General features: G+C 27.6%; 2 protein-coding genes and 1 long non-coding RNA gene across 5 annotated transcripts; 1 reads left to right on the top strand and 2 right to left on the bottom strand.

Moving 5' to 3' along the window:
- Window positions 1-17: 17 nt before the first annotated feature.
- Window positions 18-9,063, top strand: LOC124426296 (enolase-phosphatase E1). Of its 3 annotated transcripts, none has more exons than XM_046967798.1 (5): window positions 18-268; window positions 1,155-1,256; window positions 2,156-2,346; window positions 2,424-3,946; window positions 5,513-9,063. In XM_046967798.1, exons 1-5 carry the CDS (start codon window positions 164-166, stop codon window positions 5,518-5,520), a joined length of 1,929 nt encoding a protein of 642 aa, XP_046823754.1. In that variant the 5' UTR covers window positions 18-163; the 3' UTR covers window positions 5,521-9,063. The 3 variants fall into 3 exon arrangements, with proteins under 3 accessions (XP_046823754.1, XP_046823753.1, XP_046823752.1); XM_046967797.1 differs by having other exon boundaries at window positions 5,510-9,063; XM_046967796.1 differs by lacking the exon at window positions 5,513-9,063 and having other exon boundaries at window positions 2,424-4,592.
- Window positions 9,064-10,301: 1,238 nt separating this feature from the next.
- LOC124426294 (zinc finger and SCAN domain-containing protein 12-like) lies at window positions 10,302-13,465 on the bottom strand. The gene is made up of 6 exons (XM_046967792.1): window positions 12,860-13,465; window positions 12,414-12,765; window positions 12,145-12,336; window positions 11,864-12,058; window positions 11,624-11,781; window positions 10,302-11,537 (listed from the first exon to the last, which is right to left on the bottom strand). Exons 1-6 carry the CDS (start codon window positions 12,952-12,954, stop codon window positions 10,508-10,510), a joined length of 2,022 nt encoding a protein of 673 aa, XP_046823748.1. The 5' UTR covers window positions 12,955-13,465; the 3' UTR covers window positions 10,302-10,507.
- A 1,822-nt stretch (window positions 13,466-15,287) lies between these two features.
- LOC124426289 lies at window positions 15,288-16,083 on the bottom strand. Its single transcript, XR_006942698.1, has 3 exons — window positions 15,990-16,083; window positions 15,498-15,569; window positions 15,288-15,406 (listed from the first exon to the last, which is right to left on the bottom strand). It is a non-coding gene; the product is annotated as an uncharacterized LOC124426289 (long non-coding RNA).
- Between the last annotated feature and the right edge of the window lie 1,905 nt (window positions 16,084-17,988).

Genomic DNA, 17,988 nt, shown 5'->3' with positions numbered 1-17,988 from the left:
GGGGGGCAAGAGCGAATTCATTCGCCGGCTTTCAACAAGAACGCGTCGGAGAGACGTACATACACACCACCGTGCTTTCAACGTCCTACGGCTTGATACGTACTACATATAGATATATTTATTATTTATCCTTCGGTCGGAATAGAACGAGTAAATCGTGGAAATGGCCGGGGAAAAGCGTAGCCAGGAACAAGAGGAGAGTATGCTATCGCAAACGACGATCCTGGTTGACATCGAGGGTACGACGACGAGCATAAGCTTCGTAAAGGTAACAAAGGCCATGGCCGTGGCGTTCTTGAACGCGCCCTACGATGCTCGCGCTTAACTGTTTTATTACAATTCCTTCCTTTCGAGGTAAAAGGGAAAAAAAAGGAGAATCGTCTTTGTCGACTCCGCAATAATATTTTCGATATTCGAAAGGAAAAAAGAGCCGCTCTTCACGTTTTTCGTTTTGTCGCGTATATCTCGGGCATATATTTCTCACGCGTGTCGTTCATTGGAAGGAAGGGTAGTGTTGTACGATGCCGGCGAGCGAACAACGGAGCTTCAACTTTTCCTTGCACGCTTCTCGGAAATCGCAGTCTGAAATTTTTTCGAAATTTCGTCTCGATCATCGATCCGAATACTTTATTACTTTGATTATCATTATTTTTCGCGCTTCGAATTAAACCATCTCTTTTCGTGTCTTTCTTCGTTCATTTCGAATTTTCGGTAGGGCCTTCACCTCCTTTTTTTCCTCTCCACTTTCCGGTTTTTACTCGTCTTCTCTTCTCGCCTTGATTTCCAAAGGACATATCGATATTTCTAAACAAGTTTCGCGGCAAATCTTATATTCATGTTTGAAAACAATTTTTTTGTTATCTCTTTTGTTTTCTTATATGTGTTTGTATATTTATTATATATACAAATGAACACCATAAATTATTATTTCTTGGTATGGCTGTTTTCTTTCTTTCTTTCTTTCTTTCCTTTTTTTTTTTTTTACATACACTAGATCGCGCAGTGTACTATAGATTTTCTTGCTTTCCTTCCCAGAACGCGTTATGACGATGACGATAATATTTCGAATCGAAAGAAATGACGAATATTTAAACAATATGATTTTTCTTGCGTTTTTTACAGAATTTTTACACAGTTTATTGCTTCTCTTCCAGGATACCTTATTTCCTTATGTGAGAGAAAATTTAAAAAAATACATTGACACGAATTGGGACGATGATAAATTTAAACAAGATTACCATAAATTAAAAGAACAGGTAAATATTACAAATAATAATTGGAACACATGATAGAACAATTGATATTGTAAATTTAACCAAATTAAATAACATTTAACTTGATATATAAATATATATATTTTAAATATATCATAGACAATATAGATTCTGTATAACAGTCTTTATTAGCAGTTTTTGTAAAGGGCTTTACAAGCAGCCAATAGGATGATAGGGCAGAGGCAGCTGTTACACCAGTATGGTCTGACCTGAAGATCACTCTTTGTCCTAGAATTTGTCTACCTTTGATATTTCATATATTAAAATATTTTATTTAGTAAAGATATATATATATATATATATATATATATATATATATGTATGTATGTATGTATGTATGTATGTATGTATGTATGTATGTATGTACATATATATATCAGTTTTTTAATTTTTAATATTCTTTATTTATATTGATTAAAAATTGAACACTTTTATAGTATTATTATTTGCATAATAATGATTTAAAATATATTAGAAAATTAATAATAAATTAATAATGATGTTTTAATATATTCTTTTCAATAATTTGTAAAAAATACAAGTAATAACAAGCATTTATAATAACAATAAATATAAGCATTTATAATAACAAGCATTTTGAATCCTGTTAGGTTAGTATCAATAATTAAGTTTGGATAGTAACAATGCTTAATATGAAGCTGTTTTTGTAATTTAATTTTAAAAAATTATATATAAAGAATAATAAGTAAAAACTAATAAATATATAAAGAATAGTATTATATTTTCTAGCTAATATTATTTTTAATGAAAACAAATTAGTCTCTATATGTTTTCACATTTTATTAAAAAAATGACTTTCGTCGAATTATAGCATAACGTTTCCACATCAAAAACAAACTTTAATATAATTTTTATTTTAGGCAAAGAAAGATGAAGAAGATAAAGTTGAAGGTTTTATTCCGATTACTGATAGTAATCCGGAAGAAGAGAAAGAATCACTTATGAAAAATATCCTCTGGCAAATGGATAATGATCGTAAAACAGGTGCGCTTAAGCAATTGCAAGGGCACATGTGGCAAGAAGCTTATAAAACAACAGCAATCAAAGGACAGTAAGTTCTTTTTTCCTTTTTAAATATTTTATAATTGCTATTCATACTGTGGTGATCTTAATATAATTTTTGTATAGTGTTTACGAAGATGTTCCTAAAGCATTGGAATCATGGATGAATGATGGAAAAAAAATATATGTTTATTCAAGTGGAAGCGTTGAAGCACAGAAATTGCTTTTCGGCAACTCTGAACAGGGCGATCTACTCAAGTATTTTAGTGGATTTTTTGACACAGAAATAGGAGCTAAACAAGAGTGTGACAGTTACAAGAATATTTTAAGCAAAATTGGGGAAAAACCTGATAACGTAATTTTTCTTACGGATATAGTACGGGAAGCTGCAGCTGCTAAAGAAGCAGGTCTATTATCTGTTATAGTTATACGCGAAGGTAATGCTACCTTGACAGATGAAGAAACAGTTGCATACATGACTATTAAGTCTCTCCTAGATTTAACATTTCAAACATCAACAAAGCGTCAAAAATTAAATCCTACGGAACCAGAAGAAAAAAATGAATCTGTTAATCCAAAGAGCGGTGAGCCAATGGATACTTCTGAGGATGTAGAAATGTCTGATGCTAGTGGAAAAAAAAATGAAAAAACAGAAATAACTAAGAGCCCTCAGCCTGAACAAGAGATAAAAGCCCAAACAGAAGAAAAAGATCAAATTTCATCTAAAAAAGATGAATCTACAAAAGATATAAAAGATATAGAAACAGTAACAAATGTAAAACCTGATGAAAAAGAGGCATCTATAGCTAAACAACCAGAAACTCCAACAAAAGTTGGAGTTACTTCAGTGGAAGATGATACCATGGATGTAGCAAGGAATGAGCCTATATCAAAACCAACAGAAGATACAAAAGATACAAAATCTGAGATTATACTTCAAAATGAAACTGTCAAAGTTGTAAAGGATGACAAAATTAGGGATGAAAATGTATCTGAGAAATCTGTAGAAAGTACAAGTGAAGAAAAAAATGAAACGAAAGTAGAGGTATCAACAAATAAAGCAGTTACTAGTTTTAGTACAACAGAAAAAAATACTTCAGAAACAGAGGAAACAGTAACAAAAACAACACAGGTATCTACAAAGATAGAAAATGCACCTTTACCTGATGCAACTAAAAATGGCGATAATATTGCAAAAATAGACACAGATAAACCTGCTGTGTCAACAGAGACAGAAGTTAAAGATACTAAAAATGATTTAAAAGATCAAGAAAATAATGTTACATCAGAGAAAAGTACAGAAGTTGAAACAAAGTCTGAAAAAATTGAAGAAGAATCAAAGAAAGCACAATCGGAAAAGGAAAATGTAGAAATAAAACCATCTTTACCTAAGGTCGAAAAACATACTGAAAGTGCTGAATCGATAGAACAAGAATCGAGCAAAGAATCAGTGAAAGAAGAAACTGTGTCGGATGAAGTGAAAGATAAAAGTACAGTGGAATCTGACAAGAAAAAATTAAATGGAACAACACAAAATGGAGACGATGTGCCAGTGTCGGATGAAAATTTACACAGAAATGGACTAAATGAGGCATCTTCAAGCGAACAACTCGTTTTAACAAGCAGTGAGGAAACACCTGCACAAAATGGTGAGCCTGAGAGTTCTACAGATACTAGTGCAGAATCTATAAAAGTAAAAAAAGTCGTTGATTCTGCTGTAGCAGATGGTGCAGGTGAACCTGACGTTGTTCCCCCTGTAGTTGTAGCAGCGACCTCTTAATCTTGTTCTTACACATTTTAAGAAGTCCATACATAACCCCATTTCCCAGTACTTATCTGCAGGTATAAACTGAAAAGTTGGCTCCCTACATCTTACATAAATCGTATGATGTTTAAAATATAAGATGTTAATTTAAGAATAGAAGTCATAGAAACATCATTTCTTTGATAAGTGGAGCAAGAAAAAAATGTGAAGTCTTACAGTGCATTTCAAATTCGATTATCTTTCAAATATATTGATTTATTCTTTTTATTATAATCTATAAATGTTCAAAAACAAAATAATTTAAACATTTAATTACTTTATTTCAGAATATGATTCATATAATATATTTGTAATATTGGTATCCATATGGATGTAAAACTAATTATTTTCATTATTTATTTGTAATATTTTATGTATTCAACTGTTTTGTTTCAAGCGGCCTAAAGGTAATCGAATATGCAATCCATTGTATTTGGTTTATGACTACTTTGTTTTATTTTTTAACAAATTATGACACACATTCAATCTTCTCTTTATATATATATATATATATATATATATATATATATATATATATATTATATATTATATATTTTATATATATATATATATATATATATATATTTTTTTTTTTTTTGCCTAAACAAAATGTCATGACACGCAGCTCATAGAATAAGATATTTCACGATAGTTGGAATGTACTGTAATATGTATTCTGTGCCAAATGAATGAATTCGTCACTTCAGAATATTTTCCAGTGATTAATGAATGAATGTAATGTTGAAATATCTGGTTAATGTTTTTTTTTTTTTTTTCTGCAATCACTATAACATTTGGATTAAGAATCATTGTAAGACTGAATTGGTAATACCTCGAACAGTCGCTGGCTTTAGATTATATAACAATGCAATATATTTCTTGCATACAATGTACTTAATCCTGCAAAATGAAAAACACAGTGAACTTTGAATCATAAATTTAGACTGCACATGGACAAGCTGTAACTTGCGATAGATTTTATGTGCAACATTTTATTACATATTTCCAATTTTTTTTTTCTTTTCTATCTTTGAACGAAAACTTATTATAATATCCATAAACATATCAAAAATATTTTTTGAAGAAAAGTAATTTTCATTAGAAATTCGCCGGTATTGTTAGAGGATTTTTTCTATTTTCATTTTTTTTTTCTTTTTTTTTTCCTTTTTTTTCTTTTTTTTTTCCTTTTTTTTCTTTTTTTTTCATTTTTTTTTTTTTTTTTTTTTTTTTTTTTTGTAAATCGATTGCTCTTACATCTGTGACTCCAATCAAATCTCTACTCTAATTCATGATTAAACTACATTCTAAGAAAAGATCTTGTAAAGCAAGAAATTATTGAACCTAATGAAAACATTTTTTTTATTTTATTTTAGTTTATTTTTTATATTTTCTTTTTTTTTTTTTTTAGAAGAAGACTGACTCTCAGCTTGCCCTTGGACTTAAGTATATTAATAAGAAAATATACGTATACACGACTTAAGACTACGATTTTAATTTACTAAAGTGCTGGATGCGTCAATTACTTCATTCCACTAAATAAAACAATTTTCTATTTAATGATTATATGCTGACATACTGATACACATATAATGACGTTCAGTAAACTAACACTAATCATACAGTTGTAAATAGCATCACTTATTATATGACTATACAACGATGACTGATTAAATGGCCCTGGAAAGTCATTCAATTCGAAGATGAACATATCTGTCCAGTCATGGGTATTTTCTATTTCTATGGAAAAAAAGAAAGAAAAAAAAAATCATTACATTTTCAAACGTTTAAAAAACACGCACATGTTTCGTGCATATAACAAAAGAGATTCATGTCTAACAAGATCCAGTTGATTTTCATGATTAGGCAAATTCTTCATTTATTCATTTATTTATCCAGTTTATCCAGTTTTCACAAAATTGACTGTGATTTAACGATATTAATAGACATAGGAGACAAATCGATTCATTACCCGTATATGAAGACTGCCTCCGAAAACGACTATCCATATTGGAAAACTATATTACTATTATTATTATTATATTATTAGTAGTTGTAATATTGTAACTATTATTACTATTATTATTATTATTATGAGTATGATTATTATTATTATTGGTAGTAATAGTAGTGGTAATATTCTAACTATTATGATTATGATTTTTTTTTAATTATTATTATTATTATGACTATATTAATGTTATCGAGATGAAATATAACAATATGTCCGATTCAAGTCACTGTGAGAATTGAAAAGAGCATAGGCTGTAAGGAGTCAACATTTTTGTGTCCTTTTTATATATACACACATATATATATATATATATGTATGTATATGTATACATAAATATAATTCTTTCATTTATATCTTGCCGGCGACTACGATAGGGAATTTTCTAATGATCTGTAAAAAAAAAACATGACATTGAGAGCATGATGTGGAAGTCGATTTGTTTTCATGCGTATTACATATGTGTAAGTGAACATTATAGTCAGAATGTTTAATGCGGAACTACACAACAAATGAATGCTCTTCTCGTTCGTTTATAGGAATTTTAAGAAATATGAATGATCTTGCCTGTTAAAATTTATAAACGAACGAAGTCTGTTTATGTCCTGGTTATTCGATGATACAAACCTCGCATATTTTATTTATCAGATATCTTTGCCGCGATGGTTAAATATTCTAAATGATTACCACAACTACCATTGGATATATGAGAAACTCGAAAAAAGAAAAAGAAAAAAAAAAGAAAAGAAAGCAAACAAAATGTCGATGAAAAGACAAGAAAAAAAGAAGGCAAATCTGAAAAATTCTTTTCGTTGGGCCAAAAGACCAAGATTTAATCGAGGCAATAATACAAAAAGATAATCACATTTCAATTTAAATCATTCCAATCGTCGTTCATTCTCAATCACGTCAGAAGTTTTTAATAGGAATATTTCTTATAAAACGTGTAATGTGAATTTTTGGTATTATGATTGTATATTCGTATTAACGATCCTTGAACAACACAAACATCTAATGTGTTAAAAAAAACTATTGAAATATAATATCGACGAAGATCTATGGGAAATATACCATGGTGGAAATCGTAGATGTAAGGATCGATAGATTGAGTGTTGAAAAAAAAATCAAGGATGGAATTTATTATATACGTCAACTGCATGTTTTCTAATATTCCAGACTAAATTCCAACGTTATTTTAATCGATAAAGAAGCCATGTGGTGATATATTTTGATCCTATATTTTAGTGGATAATTATGTTTCAAACAGTGTACACGTATTCTTTTTGATATAAGACAATTATTTCAATTTCGTCATAAGTCGATGCCGATCGATTAATTAAACTGTCGTTAATTGTGTCAACCGCTTTACTGCCATTCTTAAAAAATACTTATGAGGGAGATACTATAACGTGCTCTGAGTTTCTCTTGACTGACTTTCACGACATCGCCTAAAATCATCACCCATATCATCCATATTAATATTGCGTCAATGGTCGGATTATCACGGAGCATGTTGCAACATCTCCCTACGAAATTTCAATAATATTAAGCTGATTATTTAACTGTATCGAATATTTCACTTGAAATGTGTGTCAGACTGTTTCCTACTAATATTCTACAAATAAATGTGTTTTTTAAGTTCAAAGAATAAGTTTGAAAAGTATCAAGCCAGATAAATTCGAATGTTCATTTACTATTTTTTTTTCTTTTTTTTTCTTTTTCTTCTTTTTTTTTTCTTTTTTTTTTTACACGTACGTTATAAGATTGAAGTCGCAATGTCATTAAGCGTAATTTGAGAATTATTCTTTTGGATAGTAATGCATTGTTTAATAATATCATCAGAAAAGAGAAAGATGTAATCTGTGAGGGGAAAAAAGAAAATAGAAAAAAAGAAAAAAAAAAGAAAAGATAAACAAAAAAGGTGCGATCGGCATTACACACTGCCGTTATTTATTATTTGTCGTTTGAATTTACCGCCAAATTATGTATTCTGCGTCTTTGTGACGTTACGCGCGTCCCCTTTTGAAACGTGCTCGTCGTCGTTCTACGTTCGTCTCTTAATTATTTTGAAGAGTTTATTAATTCTCTCTTCTACAAATTTCAATGTGTGCACTTGGCAGTTTCGTAATTGCACAAAAGAGAGATAAGATTTGAGATGAAAGATTTATGTATAGGTTCATGAACCTGACAACTGCACTTTCGTCCAATAATCCGTAAGATCTATCTCTCATCAATTTTTGGGGGGAAAATATACATAATTATAAAATAAATCGTTTTAAAACCACCGAAGATATAAGAATGCTTATGATAAATAATAATAATAATAATAATAATAATAATAATAATAATAATAATAATAATAATAATAATAATAATAATAATAATAATAAAATAATAATAATGATAATGATAATGATAATAATTTTGTATTATTTAGTAATTATTATTTTTAATTCTCATTGGCTAATACTTTATTATGTAATACATGGATGTAATCGTAGGAGAGAACGTAAGGACTTACTCGATACACATTTTACCCGATTGTCATAGATAAAGATTTTTTCACAAGAGAAAAACAGAAAGAAAGAGAGAGAGAGAGAGAGAGAGAGAGAGAGAGAAAGAGGGATAGAGAGATTCTTGCGAAAATAAAATGCAAATCGTATTACCTTGCTTCAACAGATTATTACATTCTTTTTGTTACAAGACGGTTGTAGTTACTATTACCATTTCAGTGTTCCGATAAACATATTTATCCATGACATGACGAGGGCGAAAAAACTGTGCATCAAATTTAAAAAAGATTCATTGGACTTTATATATATATAACATTTATTGAATATTATTAAAAAAATCCCAAAGAGATGTACACTGTACAGGACGAATCAATAAAATTTTGTTCTCTCGAAATTCTGACTGCATTGGTAGAGCAAAATAAATGAATTTTGCAAGTAGAAGTTTAACGTTTTGTTTTATTTATTTTCTCCTACTTTTTCATTTTATTTTTCAGATACTATTTGTATAAATTTTAATTAATTTTATATCTTTTGCTCTTGTACAAAATCGAGAACATCATTATGTTAATTTATTTCTTATCAAAAATTAATTATAATAAAGGAATGAACTCAAGATATTTCATTTTATAATATATACTTCGCTTTTTGTTATATGTGAATTGTATATATGTATTCTTATGCGTCCGTTATAAATGACTCAATCATTGAAAAATAAATTATAAATGATACGATCAAATACAAAAAGAAAAAAAAAAAAAGAAAAAAAAGAAAAAAAAGAGTCATTCCAAAAGTTTTCCTACTACGTACGTAGGTAAACGATTCTAAATTTATAAAAAGAAAAAAGAACTAGTATACTATATGAATAGTATTTACCACCAATAATTAATTATATTTAGAAGTAAGTTTAATGAGAGATTGATATATTGTATTTCAATCATACTTATATACAAGCAGTTTTAGAATTAGTAAACGTAATTTCTTTTTTAAAAGATATAATCGCCGTTTCATGTGACATAAGCCTTATCATATAAATATATATTAGGATGGTTGTACAATTTACATTATATTACTATATTCAATATTAAAACATTATATATTATTCTCATTAGTATTAAAGAGATATCTTGATCCTTTGTCAAATATTGTATTCTGTTATTTTAGCATACCAAATTTCCGTGATATCCATTTTTTCAATATCCCAAGACCTATGCATTTTGTACATAGATTTTGATCGGGACAGTAATAGAATTTTGTTATTTATATTTAAATCATGTGTGTGACATATGATATATATGGAATTGATTATGAAAATTTTAATGGATTATCATTAAAAAGCACATTTTTATTCTCTTTTCTTTCTTTCTTTCTTTTTTTTTTTTTTTGTTTTTTTTGTCAAATATTCATATAATTTTATACGAATTGTAGTAATGTACCAATGTACACAAATAAATAATAATGTAAATTATAATAAACGAATTTTCCAAAATAATCTGAATTCGAGAGAAAAGACTTCAGAAAATATTTAAAAATTGTTATATAACGAAATTTTCTATAAAATAGTAAGATGATTTTTTTTTTTTTTTTTTTTTTTTTTTTTTTTTTTTTTTTTTTTTTAATGCGTTATTTGGAAAAAAGATTTAATATGAAATTAAATATTCTATACATAAGAAAGAATATATGAGAGATATATTATATATAATTAATATTACATTATTATACATTTTTAATAATTATATTGAATTAGAGATTTTTTTTTAATTTCATATGAAATTAGATTAAATGATAGATGAAAGAATATGTCATCACGATTTCGTCTCTTCATTTTTGTTCTAATATACACGTTCATTTATTAAATCTAATGGATACTACATTACCAAGAGTATTGCTACTTGTTTAAATTTGCTTGATTAAACTCATTCGACAGTCCATCATCTTCTATCTCAAATATCGTTATTTCTTCTGATATTGATGATCCAATTTGAATTTTGTTATCTTCAATAACTTGCATTTCAAGATAACTATTCTCATTTTTAATGCGCTTATTATCTGCATTTGGATTATGAATCTTCGTATGTTTCATCATATCTCCTTTTTGAGCAAATGCACGACCACATATTGGACAGGGATAAGGCCGCTCTCCAGTATGAGTCCTTTTATGTACAATTAATGATTGTAGACGCTTAAATTTCCTGTCACAAAATGGACATTCATGTGGATAGTCATTTGTATGAAGAGCCAAATAATGCTGCTTCATGATTGCTTCTGTTCGAAAACCTTTGCCACATACAGAGCAGGTATATGGTCTTTCTCCAGTATGAAGAAATTGATGTACCTTTAATTGACTTCCTGTACTAAAACATTTTCCACAGACAGTACACACATACGCTTTCTTTTCACCACTGTGTTTTGCAAGATGATATTTCAACATAAGAAGAGATTTTACTTTTTTTCTACAAATACTACATCTGATACCTTCTTTGACTAAACGTGGCTCTCCATTTTCAATAACAAAGTGTGTTTTTCTATGTTGACCCATATTCCCACGTCTATTATAACTTGCCCCACATATATCACAAACATATGGTCTAATGCCAGAGTGTGAACACATGTGTTGCTTTAATAATGATTTGACACGAAAACTTTTTGGACAATGTGCACAATAAAATTTGTTCTCTTCTCTATGTGTTTCATTATGTCTACATAATTCAGAATTGGTATTATACATTTTATTACAAGTTTTGCAACTATACTTAAGTTTATTATCTATTTTTTTCTTAATAATATTATGATGTATATCATTTGATGAATTATCAATATTTAAGTATTTATTTTTATTTTCAATCTTTATTTCATCTAATTGATGTAACATATTTGTCCTTTCAGGAATATTTTTCAGAGGTAAATTGTATGAATGCCTAAAAAGATTATAACATAATATTATAATATAATAATATGAAATAATTCTAAAAATATTATTAAAAAATATTGTTAAAAATGTTACTCTGTATAATGTGCAGAATTATTTTTAACTTCTCTTTCATCTTTAATATCGGATTTATTTTTGTGTGTTGGAGCATATGCATGATAACTTTTTTCTAAATTTTGATAATTATCATGATCTGAATGAGCATTATCACGTATAGGTCCTGCTCCTGAAAACTAAGAGTTAGGATTAAATTATAATATTTCTAGAAAATCCGAAATTTTTGTTTTTTAATTCTTTTTTTATTATTATTATTACCAGCGATCCTTCAGATAGTGTAGCTGAAAATAAGTTATCTTCAGCTTGTTCAACCTCCTCTCTTTCATTTCTATGCATTAATAACTTAGAATTTGCATCGAGAAATTGTTGGATAAGATCATAACATAATGTGACTTTATGTGCGCATAAGTGACAAATCTCTTGAGGTAAACCATCATATTTATGTACTTCTAACTAAAAAAAAATTAAATTTGAAGTATCCAAAAATATCTTGGTACATAAATAAAATTCTACATACAAATGATCTTGCATTTGCTTACTTGAAGTGGTAAGATTGTATTAATTTTATTATCTATATTATCATCATAAATAGAACGAAGCATATTACTTGATGTAGGCAATGCACAAAGGCGACACAATTCTTCTACTTCTTCTTGTAGAGTATTGTCATTCTGTGATTCTGTGGCTATAGATATTGTACTATCTTCGACATTACCCACAATATCATTTATCTACAATATATAAACAATATTGAATTAAAATTAAAACATTATTAGAGTAATATTTCTATACGATTGTTTTTATATACCAGTGACACAGGACATAAAGATTTGTTATCTTCCACTGACAGAATTATATTCGACTGTTTAATTTCTTCTGCAATATTTGTAACATTATCCTTTAAACTTGTCATAGGATTTTCTTTTTTCGAAATATTTGTGTCAATTGAAGCATTAGTTTGCCGTGATATACATTCTTTCAAATTATTCTTAAATATTGTGGGTATAGGTACTTCAGTTTTAATAAATGCAGTCTTACATTCAGGATCCATAAACCAATGATCTTCAAAATGTTCACCACAGAGTACATATCTCTTAAGAGAAGTCTTATTTTTATGAATTAATTCTGGTATACCACATGCTTCTGCCCAAACGCGAGCACTATTTAATATACGATTTCATTGTAATATATATATAACAATAAAATAAGAGAAAAGTAATGTCATTGAATTAAGAGGTTAGGTAATAAGCTTACTATTCTTGTTTTGTAGGAAATGTGAAGAACTGTATTTGAGGTACATCCCGTGTACTATTAAAACACATTTTGGCGGCACATCTTTTTTCTACCATTTTTAATTATTTAGATAAATAAGTGAAGAATGTAGATAAACTATGTTATCACAATAATATGTATTTGCTTCGTTTTGGTATCTTGTAAGAGTTTGTGATTATGTTACTATTTATCGACCGAGTTCGTATTACACGTAATTTTTTTAATAATTCAAATAAACATTTTTCATAACATATTCATTTAGACAACATGATCAACATCGTAAATATACAGCTCTTATTACAATCACTTTCTGGAGAAGTAAGAATAATCCGTTGAGTATATAATTATATCTAATTGACGTTATAAACAGAACCTCATATTTAATAATAATGATATTATCAAAATTGTATATTATTAAAACATTAAAAAATATTAATTTATCATAACATTATATATATTTAATGCATCCAAAACAAATTTCCGCCCGAATTCTCTCATATGATTTTGACAATTGTCGAATAGGTTATCTTTCGTATTTCGGCCAATACACAAATCTCAGTTCCCTTAATTTATATCATTTTTTTTATAATTATTTAAACAATACATAATGTATATGAAGTATAATAAATTAATATTTAAACAATAATTTATTTGTTTAAACATTACATATTTCGTAACATATGTTAAATATAAAACAATTTTAATTTAATAATTCGATAAATTTAAATCTCAAACTTATTAAATCCGGAAATGTTTCATGGTCAACATTTTGATTTTAATATCTGTATCTTTTTATTTTCCTATTTATTTTACAATTGCAGTTTTTAATCATGAGTATTAATGAAATAATTATTATAATCCGATAGAAATTTAAACTTGGAAACAACAAACGTCACAATATGTAACATGAACAGAATATACGATGATGATATTGTAAATAAACGAATTATCTAACGTTAAATTCAAAAATTACATTCAAGAGAAAATTCAAATGCAAAATTACTTTTATAATACTATATAACTAAAATATTTCTTATTATTATCGTATATATAAATATTTCTTTAAATTAATAATAGCTTATAATGAAATATACTTATAGATGATCTTGAATGCAAGACCCATTTCTCTTTCGTTGCTATTATTTATAAAATCATTGATTTATTATCTAAATTTAATCTACTTTTTATTGAATAAAATGAATTAATACTTGAATATTCGCAAATATAATAAACAATTTCTGTTATTAAATTATTCTGTTTAAGCAGCCATTTAGTTTGATATTACTTGCGATAGAACGCATACCATAGAAAAAAATGATACATGAGATATATTTTATAGCGAAAATAATAATGTTTATTCAATTCTTACTACATGGAGATTGCTATGTACGTGGAGATCCACAACCTAAAATAACATATAAATTAATGGCATTTAATGAACCAACCTTCGAGCCGATCAGTCGATTGAGGATTCATCAATGGCGACTTTGCCCTAACCTATCCGATAAAACTTTTTTATTAATTATCTTAGAAATATCTTTAAAAAATTCTACGAAATTATCTTTATACACTGAATTGACGTAATTTGTACGTCCTACAAGGTACATACATATGTATGTTATAATCATTAACATACGATATTATATTATCGATAAATCTAAAGTTGGACATTTAAAAGTTAAATAGAGTAATATGAAATATGAAAAAAATATTGTGTTAATTCATAAGAAAATATATAACTAACGTTTTATAACTAATGGCACTAATTTATGAATTCGTCCAATATATCCAATATATAAACCCAAATATACGTTCCAGTATATAAACCCAATATATATCCAATATATATTTTAATTATCTTAATTATTAGATGGTAGATAATTGACCAATTTGTACTTTCGTTTTTAAACTAATCTTAAAAATAAGTTAAGCATAGAATTAGAAGCGTAAAAAATAAAGCATAATTATACTCTTATAAATTAATATGCAATTAGGAAATTAAAAAAAAAAAAAATAAGCATTTACTAATATACTTTTGTAATTTGTAAATAATGTATAATATGAAATTATTCAGAGTTAATTGTATATAATTATATTATTTAGTATAGCTCCGCTTTAACTTTATATTATTTTTTGTCAATATCAATTTGCTCATTATCAAATATCTGAAAAATTACTCACGTTCTTATCATTTGAAGGTAATAAATCAATTATTAATAAAAATCAAATAAATTTTCTAAAATAAAACAATGACTAGAGAGGAGTAAATTCGATGATGAATAACTTAAAAATTATACATATTTTTATACTATTTTCTGTAATAATAAATTTCTTATAATATTAAATTAATTATGATAAAATTAGAATGAAAATGTTCGCTAATAAAATACGTAATTAAATCGATATTAACCAACGCTTTCGTAGGTTTGTACTCGCTGAAATACTGTAAAGGAATGAAGATCTCTTTCCAATCCTTGAGAGACTTCAATCGCTCGATTGTTTTTGTTTTGCTTTTGACTGGAGAACTTCCTGGAAATATACTCATATACTGCGTATACCTATATTACCTATCTCTCTCTATTAAGCCTCGCGCTATATTAATAAAAAAAGATAAACATACCTGTACGTATACGAAGAAAAAGTACGCATACAAAACAGACATGTTATTATAGCTCATAGAATTCTTGGAAATCTGAAAAATATGAGATCATATTAAATAGGATAAGATGAAAAGTGTATATATATATAGATAAGCGTGTATGGAATAGGTATGTGTATGTGTATGTGTGTGTACATATATGAGTATATATGAAAATTGAATGTAGTAAAAGATATCGATCGATAACAATTATAAACACAAAATTATTGATTAGGACGTAGTTTAAAAGCGAGAGGACTAACGATGTTATGAAAATAAAGCTAGGAAATAAAAGAAAACACACAACATAATAGTTCCTTGAGATGATCTATGAGAGATCGATTTCATTCTCGAGAATACCTTTCGAACGTAACGACGTGCCAACTTGCGAACGCGGCCTCTTAAGAATTATGCTTTGAGCTATCCATTGACATATTGGAAGAGGGTGTACGTTAGAAAATATATGCTAATTACCTGTAATTATGCCGAACGACGAAACACCGTTTACACTTGTTATCTCGTCCAAGACGGCAAAGAGACCACCAGTAAGGAAGCAAAGTCGCGGGTTTGTACATCGTGAGTCAATTCAAATATTAATTTATTCAATTAAAAATAATTAAAATATATAATATAAATATATAGGAATGTACAAAGTATGTCAAACGTAATTAATTCGAATTTTAAATATAGACAACAATTTTCTAATGAAATAATTACATTTTCTAAAGATATAGAAACGTAAAATAAACATACGTATGTATCACGCGTACGTAAATCATCTTTGTTTCTATATTACGCGTGAATTAATGAGTAATTAATAAAATGAATAATTTGAAGGATCTATGCATATATTTGCGTGTATATCTTTACGTATATGAATACATCTGTTTTATAAATATTTAAAAAAAATTATACTTTGTCGAATTTTTATCTATAAATATTGAATATTAGGTAATTTATAATAGAAGTAATGTGTATCATGATTCGGTAAAAATCGGGTATTATTGGAAATGTTCGACTTTCGAGAAAAAGAAAAAGAAGCTGAAATAATATATGTACATTTATAAAGCGATATAATACTTAATATATGCATAGTGAAGTAAATTGAATGTACATAGCGGTAGAAATAAAAAAGCTATCACAGAAACGTTGACATATATCTTCGAACATGAAAATTTATATAAATATCTATATAAATTATTATCTATAAAACTTATATAAAATTCAAGAAATGGATTTGTAATAAACTTTTGTAATAAACTGGATTTTCTTACACATACATATATCTATTTATATATACATAAATTTTTGAAAAAGTCCAAGCTTCTGTTCACATTATAGATTTGTAGATTATGCTTTTTCTTCCTTTTTAAATTATTAAGGAAATATTTTAAAAGGAAATTTATTTATTGGATGTATCGTTACATAATCTTTTACTCGATGAGCATCCTTTAAACTCAGGATCATGAAGAATGATGCGTTAATACCGATTCTACTTTAATGTTTTGCTATTCTAGTTCGTGAAATTCCTGCAAAATCTAAAAAGTTTAAGATCAATTAATACAAGATAAGATTAAAAGTGTGATTATATATTTGTAAGGAATATCTATATGTATATATATATAAGATATCGATCGATTACAATAATCAATGTAAAATTATTGATCAGAGTATCGTTAAAAAACGAGAAAAATATTGATAATGTGAAAATAAAGCAGGAAAAGTAAAGAAAAAGTACAACACCATAGCTCTTTGAGAAATTTAGCAGAAGAACTCTGTCTTCAGTACAAACTGGAACAGCAATGGTATCTACATCGTAAATATTTTGAAACGATTCGAGTAACATTAGAAATATAATATTTAGTCACAAAAAAATCATTGAATATTGTTATTAATCGTTTTATTACGATAATAGACAAGTATTTTGTGCTAAGGTATCAAAAATAAGTTCCAGAGTCTAAAATAAATTGTCGTCAGAATTATAGATCCACTGATCGCGATGAATAAGGCTGGCAGTACTCGAACGGATCATCAAACTGTTGAAGGCCGTCAGCAAAATACCGTTCGTCGCATTCCCATAAATTAATGGGAGAACGCATGGTTTTTTTAGATGACTCCATAAAGTTCATGAGGTAGATGCACGATAATAAATATTGCACGAATTAAAGTTATCAAAATGTATTTATTGAATGCAAATGCTTTGATGTGACTATCTATAGATTTCTTTCGAACTATCCACGAAGATATTAATGAATTAGAAAAGAGAAATGAAAAGGTAGGAATTTAAATAAAAACCAATGCTACGGTGCGAATAACTGCATATAATATTTTAAACAATTATTCTAGATTAATTGTTATAGATTAATTATTCTAGTTTCTCTCAGATGGAACCCTTGAGTGAGGTTCTCGAGTGTAGGTCCTTGGGTGGGGCCTTAGGCGGGGTCTTGGGCGGGTACTTTCTTTCGGAAGGGAA

Source organism: Vespa crabro, chromosome 8 (assembly GCF_910589235.1).
Source record: "Vespa crabro chromosome 8, iyVesCrab1.2, whole genome shotgun sequence".
Classification (NCBI taxonomy): Eukaryota; Metazoa; Arthropoda; class Insecta; order Hymenoptera; family Vespidae; genus Vespa; species Vespa crabro.
Note: the sequence above shows the minus strand (reverse complement) of the source record. Positions and strands in the feature narration are given on the sequence as shown.